General features: G+C 35.2%; 1 protein-coding gene across 2 annotated transcripts in view; it reads right to left on the minus strand.

Annotated features, from left to right (window-relative positions):
- The window catches only part of il1rapl1a (interleukin 1 receptor accessory protein-like 1a), a 213169-nt gene that overhangs the window by 15311 nt on the left and 179617 nt on the right, over nucleotides 1-18241 (minus strand). For both annotated transcript variants that reach the window (XM_066706222.1, XM_066706221.1), the window contains exon 5: nucleotides 5965-6108. In XM_066706222.1, the coding sequence (XP_066562319.1) occupies nucleotides 5965-6108 (144 nt within the window). The remainder of the gene's footprint in view (nucleotides 1-5964; nucleotides 6109-18241) is intronic.

Below are 18241 nucleotides of genomic sequence, written 5' to 3' on the forward strand. Positions count from 1 at the left end.
ACAAGAGTTGTTGCACAAGCTGTAGAGGTGTCTCTGTCATTATGAAGGCGAAACGAACCATTCAAAAGAGTCGAGAGGGGATTTAGTCATTTTGATTCCATATATGGCCCCAAAGGGATACAGAGATGATTATAGGAATTTTGAAGAAGCGGAGAATAGCTCAGAGCGGTATAATTTTGAAGGCATCACCAGTGACAGGTTTGGATTTAGCTAGACATTGAGATCAGTGAGCTCGATAATATGATGTTGTACACAACAGAACAGGATAGGAGGTAAAGAAAAATAAATGGAAGTGGCTGGAAGTGTTACAGAGAACATCCACAAATGTGTGTTTCTGATGCATCACTGACATTTCATTTCAGTAACAGGTATTACAAATATGACATCACCAGTCCCATGTCTGTATTTACATTCTAACAAAGATCTACTGAAAGTTCACAAAGGATTATATTTTGTTTGAATTGAATAAGTCACCAGCAGAGTTTCAAGGAAGATGATCCATTTTGAAGTCTGTAGGTTTTTTTTTTATATATAGTATCCCAGTTATACCAGCAAAAAAACAAAAACAAACATTTTCCACAAATAGGAACTGTAAAATTCAGGATGTAGTTTTGACCCTGTACCATATTTAGCATCTCTGTTACCAGCAAATTGTATTGGAAGCACAGAAAACAACCTTACACATTTTACATTTCTCAGGTGCTTAGATTTTATCTTAGCATGTTTAATGCTAAAATAGTAGATGGCCGGCCAAACAAAGGAATACAAACTTTATTTAAATGCCATTCAAATTATTTCTATCATTGTATAATACTTTATATTATCATGCAATATTTATACAAAAAACTAAACGTTTTGGCTGCATTATTTCTGCAGTGACAGTAACAAAATCATAATTATATAATTTATATATATATAATATAAATTATGTGATATACTACTATATATACATGTAATATATTACTATATTGCACTTTACATTACAGATATTGGGTCGGATTAAATCAAAACTTTGACCCACCCGCTAATAGCAAACTACAAACCTGTACATCACAGCGGTTACATTTATGATTAGAAGAAAGTGGCACTTTGTGAACATTTTTGATTTAATTCTGCCCTTAATCCAGCCCATTGTCCCTTTTACTAGACTTATTTATCTGTTATATATTTCCATGAGTTTGTACGTATTCCAGTTCGAACTGACTTCCAACGGGGGTACACTTTTGGCTACCACATTGTATACATTTAATAACATTGGAGGGTGTAAATATTTTTGTCTGCAACTATATACACATTATATACAATACAGTACTGTAATATATCATAGGTAAACATACATTTAATCTCAGATACAATCCTATATACCTATACAACATCGGTCTCAATTTTGATTTATGGTTTAATATGCTCAGCTCAAAACCCAAGTCAGTATCTTTAAGAAAAAAAGAAATGTATGCAAAGTGAAAACAATTCAATTTAAATGAATCACTGAGCTGATAGGTAACAGAAGAAAACAGGTGAAGGGTGAAATTTGGAGGTGGAATAATCATTTTTAGAATTTCAGCCTACTCTTTTTGAAGTGAAATGAATCTTACAAAAAGACAGCAAGTACTATCCTGGCATACGTCATGTGCTCATTGCTGCTGTCAACACACGCATGATGCGAAGGCACTAAAATGCTTTAAAAACAAGGCAATACAAAAAAATAAATTGGCACTGGTTATATGTAATGAATATTCATAACCTTTTTGTATATTATTCATAGATGTTGCACAATATCCAGGGGATCAAAAAGTAAAAATATATCAGTTGCCATCAAGGTATTTTCTAACAACAGGGTTGGCCAATCCACTTCTAGACACCCTGAGTATTCTGGTCTTTGTTCCAGTTGAGCTCTGCATTAACTTGATAAGATCTTTGTTTATTTTTGTAACTGTTTTCATCTCTTTGTACACTGGATGTTGTTAGAAAATGGAATTAACCATGTACCAAAACTCACAAGGCATTACAGTGAAATTTGCACTTGTAGGCACATCGATATATCAATAACCAACTGTATTGAGAATTATATAGACATATATATGGGGGAAACAATGTATGAAGCAGATTGAGGGTGAACTGTAAACCCTTGCTTAGCAACAGTAAATAAACAATAACAGTAATACAGCATGGTATTTTTGAAGCTCATGACAGAGTGTGGAACACAGTTAAAAAAGATATCTAGGGCCGGATTAAATCAAAACTTTGACCCACCCGCTAATAGCAAACTACTAATCTGTACATTGTAGCAGTTACATTTCTGTACATTTCATCTAACTGAAAATGAAGCTGCAATTGAGTACAGTTCTGTAGTTGTGATTTAATCCGGCCCCTAATAAAGAAAACTGTTAAATTAATGGTCCAGTAAGCCACAGCAATTAAAGGCTCAGTTGGAACAAAAGACACGGGGGGTCCCCGAATGAGAACCTGGTCCAGAATGAGAAAAACATACATACACTTAAATCAAATGTGTATATCATTGCTATTTCCTAGATAATCCTAGATTATGTCAACAAACGCAATCACTGTTTATGTAATATTTCAGTGTTAGGCGTGTTCTGTGAAAATACAGAACAATATATATTTAAAATAACACACTTTGGCCACGCGGGGAGACAACATTTAATTGCAATTGATATGTAGCGTATAAGTTCACTTTTTAAATACGATGACTTACAGACAATGCTTAACAAAACTATATTTTTAATGTTTAAATAGTTTCATTTAATTGACTAGGCTTTTGTATTATTAAGATCTCTTTAAATCAGAGCTCGATGATACTTCTGTTGTTTTCTACAGGGGTAATCAATAATTAAAAGAAGCCTATTTTAATATCTTGTAAATTGCAAATAAGGATGCCTTGCTTCCCTCTAAAAGATGAGGGAAATCATGTAAAATGTATTGGTCGGGATGCAGGCAATGGTCTTGTGGGATAGATTCCAAGAATTTGTTGCTCAAGCTAGGGAACCCATTATCAAAACTTGCTGAGCAACACTCACTTGTAAATGTAGACTTGCTCTGCATTAAATCACTTTAAAATGTGGTTTATGTAACATATAAAAATGTAAATTGCGCTAATGGTTTTTCCTCCTTGCTATATTAGAAGGGCAAGATGTAAATAGTAGTGGTAGGGGTGTGAGAGTGATTTATAAGGATGTCACTGGGAAGCACAAAAATAATGAATTTCTATTTTCATTTTAGGGGGGTTTTATCACTCTTGTAGCAGTTTTATACAGATAATATTTAGTGAAATGTCCCTACATATCCTGCACTGCACCTTTAAGCTTTTAGCATTTTGATGAATGTCAGTTGTTTTGAAGTGTCAAAATAACAATAAACAAGGACTAGATCGTGACTCATCCAGCACAATCTCTGCTTAGTGTACTGTGTGATCCCTACACCTCAGATATTGCCAGTCTGAATACAGGATATGCCCCTCATCTGTGGCTGAGGGTTCCAAGTGGTCACACAAAACTGAGCGAAGTGCAAGTATGTGGGTTGGATGGGGGATCCCTATTTTGCTGTCACCCACCAGGTGCCGGAGGGACTGAGCTCTCACTGTGAGCTGTCATCGCTCCAGCTGCCACTACAGCTGCTCTGTTTATGTTCCAGGATCCCAGTAGACAAACAAAATACACAACGCTTGAGTCTACATACTGTTCAGAGGACTGTGTGTAACCTTCAGCTCTGACAAGGTGTGTCTACCTGAACAAAAGCGGTTGAATCCAAAATTGTTGTGAAAAAGGAAAACTACATTTAAAAAAACAAAAACAGAACTGTAGACACACTAAGTATTGATTTAATCCCAGCCACAATCAACAATATAATACGTACCATGTAAAAACAACATACAAACTAATATGAAAATGATCTGTTTTAGGTCCAGATACTGTTCTCAGTTCTTTCTAGCTATCTTGAAGACGTAAGTGGAGATTGCGGAGCAGAGGAAAGGCTTTGTTTTTTGTTTCTTTAACTGAATCTGACCACCTAGTGTAGCCCTGTAAAAAAAGTTTTATATATAAGTGTAATCATGATGAAATGATAGGCCTTCCAATGAATCAGTAACCAGCTCAGCACACAGCGGTGGTAATAGATGGACACAGTATAGAACAATACCCTAAACACAGAGAAAGGTAAATAGCCTACTGGGATGATTTGACAACACTCTGTGGCTTATTGAAACTGATCCCCTTAAACAGGGAGCAAATTGAAAATCTCTTTCCATCCTACACCATCCATTCAGGCAGCACAATTAAAGGAGACAATTGCTGCTTATCATTAAGCACGAGGCTCTGACTCCAGCTCCTTTTTATCAAGCCTAAACCAATGTATTATCTTGAAGTCAAATTCTCAGCCTTTTGGCCACCTGCATGAAATCCAGTAATGATTTTCATAGAAATGCTAATTGCATATTATGTCTGAAGCGTGTTGTTTCTAGTTTTCATAAAATAACAAAAACAACAAAAAACACACACATGTAATAATCTGTGACATCTGCCAAATAGTATCCTGAAGACTTTGTCAGGTAATCTTATCCTTTAAATATGCTTCAGGCTTAACATATTTATTGAAACCTTAACGGAATCAAACCATTGCTTTTTTAACTATGGTTTCACCAAAACATATTTAATCTGTAAAATAAAATAACTGTAAACCTTATTACAGCCAATGCATGCTCCATGTTAACAAATATGTATTCAAATATTAGAACCTGTTAAAGAATACCACTGAAATAAAAAATTAACAATTTACAAGGAAAAGTTACCAGTACTTGTATACATGGAAAATCGTTAATCTACTTAAAGTGTTTAACTCCAAACACGGAACCAAGACTTGTCCGAATTAGCAGGATATTGAGGGAAATGATTAGTGGGCTATAGCTAACTGGCTTCTTTTCAATCACCTTATTCCACCAAAATAAACAAAGCTGTGTAGTTCTACATATTAAAAACCAATCATAGCATTATCAACAATAATCCTCAGTTTCTTCTGTTACATTATATCCATCAAGGTAGCTCTTCTATTGAAAATGTTATGATTGCACCACTTACAGATATTTGTGCTATTTACTAATCTTTGATGATTCATTCTGGCACGACACTGGCTAGAAACCAGCAAACGTCATGTTACCTGGACCACAGCTCGCTGTGGGGCAGAAGTGTAGTGACCTTTGAAGCTCAATGCCCCGAGCACCTTTTTAATGCAGCTCCAACTGCGAAAAGGTCATTATTCCTCTGAGGGAGCAATAACAACTGCCAGATTCATCACCATTTTGTGCTACATTTTGCAGAATAACAGCAAAACATTGACTCACCCACCCCACTTTTTTTTGTAGCTTCAATACCAATGATTATTCAATGGTAAATTCCTGTCTTTGAGTAGCAGAAAAAACTACTCTAATTATGTGAAAAACAAAATTTGGATGTGGCAGCAGTCTTAAACCTTCACCCTCCCAGCAGGGAGTTTGTTAGGTCTTCGTGCTTGAAATAAACAGTGATTAAGATTCTGTCCCAGCCCTTTTAATATATTTTGGGTTTAAAGTATATGTGTTTAAAGTAAGAAATCTCACTGACTTCATATTTTGCAAACACAGGTCTAAGTTATGTCCTCCCTCTGTACTCACTCATAGGGAGGACAGCCAGAAATAATAACACAAGTACTCAGACTACATTCCCCAAGGCAACTTCTCACTGCCCAACCGACTGCTGTTACATAAGAGACACCTAAGCGTACAATCACATAAAAATAATGCAGGAGTTAACAATTGGAGCAACACATTCACAAATGTGTCAGGTAGAGTTGCTACCATTTTTAATGTTAACTAATATTTTAGTATTCTAGAAAATTTGTAGGGTTACTGGAGATAATTCCCTGCTGTAGTTAAGGTCATGGTGTGCTGTTTTCAAATGTTAATGTGTTCCTTACCTCCGTCAACTTCATCAGCTCCAAAGTGGTTGCGGTAAAACAGCATTAGCTCGATTTTATAGCATTTGTAGAGTGTCACTAAGCACACGAGCAGCAGCAGAATAGCTCCTAGACCACCAGCCAGCTCAACCGTGTACATCAGCTCTGGAAAGAAAAAGAGGGAGAAACAATGGTAATGCATCCTAACCCTGAAAATTAGTATCATGCCTTCCTTTAAAACATGCCTCTTCACCCAGGAGTTTAGAAAAGAACACTGTGGAACCCGTAAATCAGCTGAAGGACAGAGAAGATAACAAGTCTTGTGCCAACTCCATCTCAATGCCTTGCATACTGCCATGAAGGGGAAGCTTCATTTAACCTGATACAGCACACTTATTCAAATATTTCCATAATATTTGTGCAAGGTTGTTGCATTATTTAATGTCAGGGGATGTAAAGAGCTCTCAGGAACATCAACTAACTTTATTGACTCTTGTTAGCACAAACATAACATGTAAGGTCACTCACTTGGGGGTGGCAATGGCTGCAGTACATCCTACCACTACAAACGTGATAAGCAAAGTACTAATCTTTACAGGTCAATTAGTCTTGCCTTCCCTGAGGTGTCTGCCTGCCTGGGCGCCTACTCCTTCTCCCCTCTTGCCCCACAATGGGACAACGAGCTGCCCACCACCTTCAGAAACGTCCTTAAGGCACATCTATTTAGATTACACTGGCCAAGAACTTTGTTCTTCTCTTACACTATACCTTGGTTTTATTCACTGTAGATTTATAGAGTAATGGTGGAAATAAGAATAACACTATGTTAGGGTTTGTTTACTCATTAAAGTCACCTTGGATTAATGGTACATCTGTATTAAAAAACATATATTCATATTTTAATTCAAACCTTTAAACAACCTCTTTATAAAACTTATTTTGTAATCCTGTGTAAAGTTGTGGAATAGAGTATACATCTTTACATATAAAGAATAATTAATTATCACACAGAGAAATGTGTTTCCGCTGCAAAAGTTTGTTATGATTTTATTAAACACACAGTACTCATGCAGTCCTTCCAGGAAAATCTTAATAATAATAATAATAATAATAATAATAATAATAATAATAATAATAATAATAATAACGATAAAAATACAAGAATCAACAACACAGTAAATACAGACTTGTGATTGCAGTACCAAAAGTAATTATAATAATGAATTCCAAAAGACTAGTTTCACATGAGAGAATGATGAAGTTATTAAAATGCCCGATTATTTACAGTAGTTTTCCAAAATGTTTATGTAATGTTTGCCTCCTATACATCCAATACTTTACAGAACATTACAAAAAAATGTTTGACTCGAGTTTATGTTGATTTTTAATTTGGCCTACACTCCGTATTCTGGTCCATGTCCTAAACAGTGACAGATAGCGCTGGACCAAATCATAAACACTGAAGTTGTACCCCATCACATTTTGATTTATAAATAGTAGACTATGGCTTCTAACAATAAATTAAACCATGATAGCATACAGATTTCTACTTCACAGGTAGGTCAACGTTTTGATTTGGTCTAGCCCATAGTGCAGTTCCTGGTCTAGGTATGTTGCCTTAAAGCAAAATTTGGAAGCAGGCCTTGTTTGAAAACTTCAGACATGCTGCAGCATCTCCATGGTGGGACCAAAATCCAGAAATAAAAGAACAAAGCTGACATTATGCCTGCTGTGCAACATACTTTGGTGAAATGTCAATATGTGGGATGACAGGGTAGCACAGTGTAGATGCATCTAGATACATGGATGCCAACTTCATCTGCAGATAATCGATTGTGGTGCTATTTACCACAAGCACCACAAAGTCTGACTCCATTCTCACACCTTTTATGGGTGGTAAGCTTATTAAGGTATAAGCTTACCACCCATACAAGTGTGAGAATGGAGTCAGACTCCAGATATGAAGCTAGAAGCAGACAGATGGAAGGACAGAAAAAGGACATAGGTTTAAACCATTGGTCCATCAAGGACTGACTGTGGACTGATGGACAGGAATATGCGTCTCCCTGTCCCACAGGGTTTGACTGTTGCACCATAAAACCAATGGATAAACTTCTACCATTTCATAAATAAATATATATTGTTAAAAACCAATGCAAAACCGAGTATATCATTCTAAAAAAAGAATACTATAGTAGTGTCCTCCCTGAATTCCACAGCCTCATTTCATTCTGGAGTTCACATTACTCCAAACCCACTATAGATCAGATCAAGACTCCTGCACTTGATGAGTTTCTGTCACTTTCATAAGATTAAACTAAAGAGGGCCATTTTTCTTTCCCTTGCATCTAAATACGAGGGCTTACGGGAGATTAAGACAAATTATATATGAACGCTAGAAAGTGTGCCTCACTTATGTGCCAATATATTTGACAAAGCTCCTTGCCAATTTGTGATTCATCATTTTTTCTAACCAGTGCAGGTTTCTGTTTAGATGTGCCAGATCATCACAATTTGTCAGCTTTGACATTTTGATTCAGGCATGTTACGACTCTTGTCTGGCGCCGTGCACCACAGGGGAGAACGAAATGATGGATCGGATTCATTGTGATGAAGCTCAATGCCAGAGCATGGGTAATCCAAACAAATGCAGCCAAATCTATCTGCCTGACAACCACCGTCTCCTCAGTGATGTCATTTTATCTCATTCTAGCAGATAAGGCATCTCCATCTTCTGCTTCTCTATGCTCCTTCAATCAAAGGTCTTTGTATGCCTCTTGTTACTGCATTGAAGCAGTGTACTTACACGATAAATCTTACAACTCATTACTTAAGCATGCTCCTTTTCCTTTTTATTTAGCTTGTCCACTGTGGTCACTTATTTTTGCAGACAATGGTAACAGACAAGAATACACAGTCACATTCATAACAGAGTGGCATAATGTAAAGGGGTCTACCTAGTATCACACTTTCCATATTAATCTGACAATAACATTCTGTTATTTAATCCAAATTGATTTGGATGGTTTTACATACAAACAGCATATTTCATTGTTAAAAACTATCTTGAAAAATCCCCTTGCAACTTGCCCTCATATATAATTTTAAATCTAATCAGAACAGTTTTCCTAGTGTAATTAAAACCTGCATATATTTAAACAACCTGTTCCTGAGTGTATCCAAGCTACGGATGTCTAGAATTTATATTAATAACTGGTTTACTATTTTTCTAATAAAATAAAATAAACCATTGCTCCTGATGCAGTATAAGTTAAATGCTTAGTTTTTCTTTTAGTTTTTCTTGTGCTCCCCATATGAATTAAACAGTATGTCTATAATTCAAGATATCAGGTTTATTTTTCTAGCATTTCAAGCTTTCCATTTTTCTTTTGTAACACTTTTGTAACAAAACTTTGACCAGCCTGTGCATTGCAAAGTACAAATTTGTACCCTACCGCAGTTTAATTTATTGTTAGAAGCCACTTTCTACTATTTATAAATCAAAACACAACAGGGTACTACTTCATAATTTGCAATTCATGAGTGAGTCAAAGTTTTGATTTGGTCTAGCCTTTTTCTTCTCAAAATATACCATAAACATATCTTGGCCATTCAAATTTGTTTTCCATCACAACTATGCATTGTTATATTTTAATGAGTTCATAAGATTATACAATTGTGCATAAAAACGGGACACAAAATGATATGAACTAAAAATGAATCGCCATTTCGGAAAATTATAAAAAATAATCGCCATTATTTTGTTTTTGAGGTGTTCCTAATGTCTAATATCTATGTCTAATTATGTGTAGAAATCAATACACTGAAATGAAATCCCCAAATAAACATTGTATAGGTTGTAAATGTTGCATGTCTTTCAGAGATGTTATAAACTGTTGTTATGCCCATGTAGGGTATGGAAAATGTAACACGTGAGCAGTGGGGGAGGTGGGTTAAGCTGTGCAGGGGTGCAGTGAAATGAGTAAATTGTCCGAGTGAGAGCTGTCTAGTGGGGGGTAATCCTATAATGGCAAAAGGCTACACTTCAAATCCTCTACACTTTATAGATTTCTTTACATCCATTTCAAGCTCTACTCATGCAGCACATTCTCCCAATCAGCCCAAAAGGATTTTCTCTCCATAAGACAAAAAAGAAAGGGAAAAGAGAAGAAGAACAGGCGTTACATTGTTAGCCCTGTAATTTTCTAATCTATAATCCACTATCTTACAAGCAGATACATGTTAATGTGATATCGATTTTTTTTGTTTCTAATGCATTTCAGAGCTCCCAGCTCCCTGGACTGCATCATCATATAAAACTGTACTTTTTTTTCTACACCTCATATTGGAGATCTATTCATGGTTATTCTCATATGCTGTAAATCGGATTTACTGGCTATGTCTACCAACCCAACAGAGATAAAGCTAACTTGATTTGCCTTCTGCAATCATGGACGGTCAGACAGAGATATGTGGCACCGTGAGTTCAAGGTTCAAAGGGTGACATTGCATTCAGATTCAGAGACATTTCTGTTGCATTTAACAAAGCGATGCGAAAGATTGAACACCACAAATACAGTGAAACAGAATCACCTTGAACACAGCATAAAACCACTTGACTTTTTGGGTTACTAATGATTATTTTCTGAATGACTAATCAGCAAATAATACAATAAGATATATGATTACAAAGTTCAATTGAATAACTTAACCATTTTGTCATGCATGGATGCTATCAATCCTGTGTTAAAATATTCCAAACTATAAAGCATGTATTCAGATGCATTGCAACATTTAATCTCATCTAAAGTGTTACCCAAAAAAAAAAAGAAACGCTTATTGAAACATTTGGACCAGAACGCACTTGTTGTGGAAGGGGGGGGTATTAAAAGCCTAGTAGATGAAAAAACACAATAACAAGAGAATCTGTAAAGGCTGCCTCAGAATCCTATTGATCAGGCACCAAACGGTTACATATGGGAACACAGCAGTCACTTTATTAAAGGAGATTAACACTTAGCCTACTCCTTTGGCAGCATGATTATTCCATCAGCGAAAGTACATTGATTGGAACCACAAAAGGAGGCTTGCTCCTTAATGAATTGCTTTAATTTCAAACTGAGCTTTTTATGCTTTACTTTATTATTATTATTATTATTATTATTATTATTATTATTATTATTATTATTATTATTATTATTATTTTATACCACCAGGTCAAATTATTGTTCCCCGAAACATAATAAGTGGTGCTACAGATTAGTTTAATTGAAAAAATATTGTACTTACATAGAGTACATGCTATGAGCTATTCCTATTAAGCCTAGAGAACACTAAAGATTCTAGTAAATTGAACTAAGGTAACACAGAGGGGTCATACCATTTGACTTCCATTGGTTTGGTTTCTATGGACCAACAGCCAAAAAGTTTACATCAGCTGTTTCTGAAAAGATATCAGTTTGAGAAATTACTATTAGTTTACTAATACTAATACACTAATATTCCAGAACAATAAATGGGTGGAAATAGATAAACACTTAAGACATTTCAAAAGCAATTATAGTATAATTGTGGGCTACAGGCCTAGATCTAAGATTTGTACCTGCCTCTAAAATGTCAGTCACTCGTATTAAGGGTGCCGTGCATGTCTTGTATTTCATAATTGTAAGTTATGTAATGGATTAAATTGTAATTTGCTTGGGTATTTTTTGCTAGAGCAAGGGAAATTGCCAAGTTTCAGTATTGTAGGGCATTTGTTTACTTATAGATGATGGTACTCCAGCACTAAAAAGAGTCTTGTTGAAACTGTGGGAAATGCAACCACTAACCTTCTAACCTACAGTCTATTCAGAAGCATACACTTAATTCTGGTGCGAAATTATGCTTAGGTTTAAGCAGTCAAAATATTAACCAGAAGCAATCTACTTATACTTGTAAATCAATGCCTACCTCCATCCGAATCTCAGTCTAGCTACAATCCAATGCTGAACAATAGGCATTGCCTTCAGTCTAAATTTACCTCAGCCTTACAATTGCCTCACTGAATAAATAAGGAATGACACAAGGTGAGGGTTCATGTTAAGAGTTAAAATCATGTTCAAGTTTGAGAATTGTGGATAAGGACAGGGCTAATGTGGTTGGTCTTTGGGAATTTATATTAGGGTTTTTATTAGAATTGTGCTAGTTAGCATCTGAGTGGCCAAATCCACCCGCTGATTAGTTAATCAACACCACCATAACCCTAAGGGAAATCAAAGTCACTGTGAATTTGAACTCACAGCATAGCCCAACTAATGTGGCACCCTAATTAACTCCTATAAGATGGCCAGAGAGGACAAGTGCTAGTTAATTTTACATTTCCCACATATCTTTGAACCTAAAAAAGCTCAGGATGCATATGTTACACTGTTCAGCAGACATTTAATTCACTTCAAATGATTCTGCTCCCAGCAGTGTTAAAGCGATTCATTTCTAATTCCTGGAGACTCCAGGACAACCCTGGAGGTTTGGCACGGCAGCACTATTGGTAAAATCTTTACTGGTTATTTAAATTAAGTTGTTGAACCTAATTGCAACAACAAGTAAAGTTAATGTTGACATCATCACATTTTCCTATTTTTAAGTTTATATTTCTTGTTTTAATAATGCAAGCTAAACATAATATAGTTTAGTTTCACTTGGATTAATGAATGCTTGAATGATTTATGTAAGTACTACACTATTTATATAGTTAGTTTAATATTACTTTTTTATAGTTAAATATAAAGATTTATACAGAGACTAATTGGATACTTGCTGGTTTGGTATATAGCTTACATATTATTACAAATAGTAAAATTACATTGACAATACAAATAACCTTATCACTCATATGTTTGTATTTATGACATGCTCATATGTTGCCTTTAGATTGGGCAGTTTGATCTTTTTTATATAAGCTGAATAATTTTACACAATGCCTATCAATGTGAAATTAACAGATTTCTTTTTGTTTTCAGTAAGAATCAGAACAGATCATAGCAAAAAATACATTTTATTTTTTGGCACACTCACTATTAAACCTTCTGCCAGGAAAAGTGGAAAACTGAGAGGACGATGATAGCAAAGAACAGATGGTCTCACTTGCACAATGTTTGTAAAATACATAGATTTAGACTTAACAAATAAATAAATATAGAGAAAAATGATCACTTTACAGTTAAGGAAAAAACTACCTTTGAAGCTGCACTGATGTTAGTTCTCCAACAATTTATTCTAATTAACTTTGCTATATATAACAAAGAAGCAAACATTTAAATATAAATGTTTGCTTCTTTGTTTCTGTTCAATACATTTTTTATTTCTTACATATAACAGATATAACAGGCTGTACGTGCAAGTAAATGAACAATCTAATAATATACAATATTCAAGAACACTGGCAACACTGTAAATCTGTCAATAAAATAAATCATATTTAGCAAATCCTCACTGAGACAAACATAAGTAGTAGGTTAAAATTAATTATACAAAATGTTTCGTGTTTTACACACCAAAAAGACATAATTGTGAGAGAACTTGATTAGAAATTGATTACACAAATTAAACATTGGGTAAGGAAGTAGGTCATGAGGAAGACTAGGAACCTGGAAAGTAAGGTTCCCAAAGGGAAACGCAATGTCACCATGTTGTTCACTTATCGAATGTGTCCCAACCTGTAGTCTCCTGTCCATGGAGGATGGACATATTCAAACTTGAGCCATGGGGTGACCTTTTGTGAGTTAATTTAGAAATGACCTTGATTGTAACGGGTAAACTTTATCAGGCTGATATGATGTCAAGTTAAGTCTTAATCCCTATACCCCTGGCACTCCAGGCATCTAGGAATAGCTGAGATGGTCTAGAAATGACGTCAGCTGGAGTCTCAGTCATTAGACGGCTCTACATCTACACATTCAGTCTCTTTATTACAGTGATAGGTCAGTCAGACGGGGAAGACAACATGTTGAACAGCAGTGCAAGATGGATACAGAAGAGGATCTGTCACAGTGTGGGCTGGTTTTAATGTAGATAGAAGGATGGAATTCTGTATCATCCAGATGTCACCTTAACTGCTGTTACTATGATCTTCCCACCATCAGTGGGATATAATGTGGGTGTTTTTGGCTAAAACATTATATCTGCAGATTAAAAAAAGACTGGTCACATGGAACCAATATCCTTAATATTGTACCATTTCAGGCTTTTATGCTACTGTATCCACCAGCACAAAACAAAACAGGTAAAGCAACAGGTTTATTTCAAAGCAATATTTTTTTTAACACAGCACCTCTGTTCTTATGTTCTCTCAAACTTCTTCTGCCCAGCGGGAACCAAGACACGCCAATATATTCTTGCGCCCCGAGACCGACTCCCCCAATCACAGCACCCCCCATTCACATGCAGGGTTAGCCTTCCACCCTGGAAACCACAATAATAATTCCCCGCTAACTTACCACAACCATAACAAACATCCAACACGAACGGCCCCCACCCCCCAACCCACAGAACCAACAGACACACACGCACACACACACAAACACAGTCCTGGATCGCTGCAATGTGACCAAGGAGAGGTCAGGAGAGGAGAGTGATCAGTTATCCAGCACACACTTAGGCCTGGATTTTGCAACATTATTAAATTATCTATTCAAGAATAAGACCAGCAGATTGAATTCAGTCAATTACGTTTTGCATTTTGATCATTTATGGGACCTTTTTTTATCCATTTGGAGTTTCAGTAACAAATAATCACACACTTCCTTTGGAAAATCAGGTCCTTAACCTAGAACGAGTGCAGCTCACACAGCAATGCATACCTGTACAGGCCTTGTCTAAGTGAAAATGTATCGCCTGAGACATAAACATACATAAACATTTATTATACCATCCAAGACATTATTGAACAGTTATTCAGTCCAGTAATATTATGTTATCATGATAATTGTCTCAAAGGATATCTTTCACTGTTCCAACAAATGTCAATTGCTTGGAAGATGCATCTTCTATATTATATTTCAGAACACCATTCTCTTTTTATCAGAAGTGGTGTTTTTACTGCTACTTATCAGGAACAAAATGCTTTTAACTTACAGATAGGGACATATTTTCTTATTTTTATTAAAGTCTATCTCTTTAAATGTGTCTATGTATGCACTTATACAGATAAACAGACAGGCCAGAGGCTTGTGATAGGAACTTTATATTACTGTATTTATACTGTGAAAGAAAAGGGAAAGGATAGAAGCACAATTATAGACTGGTTTGTACATTCATAACGTTGAAACAGAAAACAAAATAGCACATAAAATAGAAGCAATGCTGCCCCACTTCTGTAAAAATCATGAATACTGCATCATGAATTCACAAAGAACATCAAAAATATACGGTGGTCTCTGTGGCTGAGTGCAGGAAGAAAATGTTTCAATTCTAGAGGCCAGAATAATCTCCAAAAAGTTTATTTTCAAGATATGCTGCTCAGAATAAATCCTTTCATATATTAAATTAAATGGAAATGGACTGCCTTCAAAGCTTTTGCAAAAGCTGGAAGTTTAAAAGGGGAAAAAAAATTACTATGCAAATGTATGCACAACTGCTAACTCCGTATTTTATTTTGGCAAGAAACCGCTTTGCTTACCAGTAACCAGTAAAAAAATAGTTCTGCACCTTAAAAAAATGTGGCACAGGATGATAGGGTGATAACAATTAAAAGGTTTCATTGGAATAATACAGACAACTGCAGAGATTCAGTTTTTAAAAAAGGGGGAAAGGGAAACCTTCATAAAAAGGGAACAAAGCTCTTGTTAAGGAACAACGCATCATTGCAAGAATTGCAAAAATCTAAAAAAACTAAAACAAAACAATCAAAAAACCTAACAGTGTAAAAACAAAACACATAAAGCTAACAAGGAATATAGTTCTTATTCTTTTCATGGATAACTGACTGAGTTAACACAACACATCAAATGCTTTTAAATCAAGGTTCAACAACAGGAAAGAATATCACACCAAAATATAATGATGTGGATAATTAATAATAATTGTAATAATTAAATCCAGGGCTTCCGTGGTTTATTTTACCAGTGTTTTACTACAAAGGTCACCTTGGTCACACTTGGGGGTCTTTGTACAATGTGATTTGGTGGTGTTGCAAAATAGTGGAATGAGAGGATGAATACACAGTGATGACTTTTTTTATTAAACATTTTAGAAAATTCCTGGGATTATCCGATAATAAAGACAATAAACAATAGTGCTCTCCATGTTGCGCCTGTAGTTTTATCTCAAAAACAAACCATTTACGAAATTGACCATCATATAAAACATTCAGGTAAAAAAAAATACGGTAGAGGTAATCTTAATGGAACCTGATTAGATAAGAAGAAATGTATAATAAAATACAATGTGTACAACATACACAGTATATGCTCGTTAAACCATTTATAGAAAAAAGGGTACTTTCCCAACCCAAAAGAATAGCAAACCAATGGCTTAACATGCATTAAAGCTTGGGCGATGATTGTCCTTGGCAATAAAACATAACAATATTCAAAACTGTGACAGGGCATTAACGTCTTCAGATTTATTCTGACAATTGCTTTGGTTTTTATTTATTTTTACTGTGGTCCAGTTGCAGATGTGACCACAACTGTACTTTAGACTAGTCCTTAGCACCGGAAACTGCTTTGGAGCATCAACTATGAAATGTACAAGAATCACATGACCAGTTCCCAGGTATGCTGGAGGAAAAGGATGATCCATAAATGTTGTCATGTTGAAGCTGTGGGTTATGAAAAGGATACAATGTTTGGCATTGTATGTCAGAGCACAATGCATGGTGAATTGCTGTAGGGGTCACACTGAGGAGCTGGAGTAATTGTGAGACCAGGATTCCAACGGAACAAGCTTCCAACAACATTTTGTTTAAAAAAGTGTGCTGTTTTTAAGAACTTGAATTAATGTTCGTCTGGTTTTCTGTATTAAATTGCCTCGTTACCTAATAAATTCAGCCATTTAATTGCAATCAGTAAGTAAGGATCAACTTGCAAATAGTGGAGCTTCTGATCCATTCCAGTACAGATCTTTGGTACGGTAATTTATGTAATTACAAATGTAATTCATTATAATTTAGCCAAACAACAAATAGGCTGGTTATGGTAAAATTGTAAGATGGAATGGACTCAAAGATCCAGTATTTGAGCCCTCCTGCAGGAAGTCCACATAGTTTGAAAAACTATAAGCAACACACACACACACACACACAAATAAAAATAAATAAATTAATAAATAATGTATAGGACTGTTTCAAATCTCATTGCTAAATGACCAAGTCAACAATTTGTTGGCTGAAATAAAAGTTTTCAAGAATGTTGAGTACATTAGTAAAGTAATAATTACAACATTATTCAACTTTGTACTTTTTCTAAATGTAAAAATGATCTCCATTAAGCATGACCATTTTCTGACTGCATTAAACCATTATTGATATGTTACTGGAATTAAACTCCAATGGCATTATGATGTGGGTGCCTAAACTGGTATATGCCTCTTGATGAACAATAAAGGCCAGTACAATTTAAATAAATGCTCTTACCTACCAAACATGTTTATAGCACAGATATTAGACTCTGTCCAACAGCCTTACCGAGTACCCTTCAAAAGGAGCCAGCAACAGACATTAAAAGTCAGATCCCATTAATATATGCATGCCAAGATGTTTATATATTAATATATGTAAAAAGAAAGCTGTTTATTTGTATCCTGCTGGTACTATGTCTACCTAATGAAAAAGTCTCATACAATATATTCTATTTTCTGTAAAAGCAAACATCTTGATTAAAGGCCCCTTAAGCACAGGACTTCACGTTCACAAAATGTGGCTTACTTTCAAAACAGACTATTGTTGTTTTTTGCTTTGTCCTTCACTCTTGAAACAATGTATATTCTTTTGGAAATGTTTCAATTCCGATTTAAACCACCCCTGAGAAAACACAGAATATAATTTTCTTGTAGGGTTAGTTTAATCTACCACAACAGATAAACAGATAAATCCCACACAACCATTTGGATAGCCTGTGCTTATGATCAGATTGAACTATTTCTAATTTTTTTGTTCCATCTTCCATCTTCTATCAAGCACTGTGACTCAAAATCCAGATAACAGAACAGAGAACATGCAATATAGTCTCAAGCAAAGACTATAATGTGTGTATATATATATATATATATATATATATATATATATATATATATATATATATATACACGTTATATGTTCATG

Source organism: Amia ocellicauda, chromosome 6 (genome assembly GCF_036373705.1).
Source record: "Amia ocellicauda isolate fAmiCal2 chromosome 6, fAmiCal2.hap1, whole genome shotgun sequence".
NCBI lineage: Eukaryota > Metazoa > Chordata > Actinopteri > Amiiformes > Amiidae > Amia > Amia ocellicauda.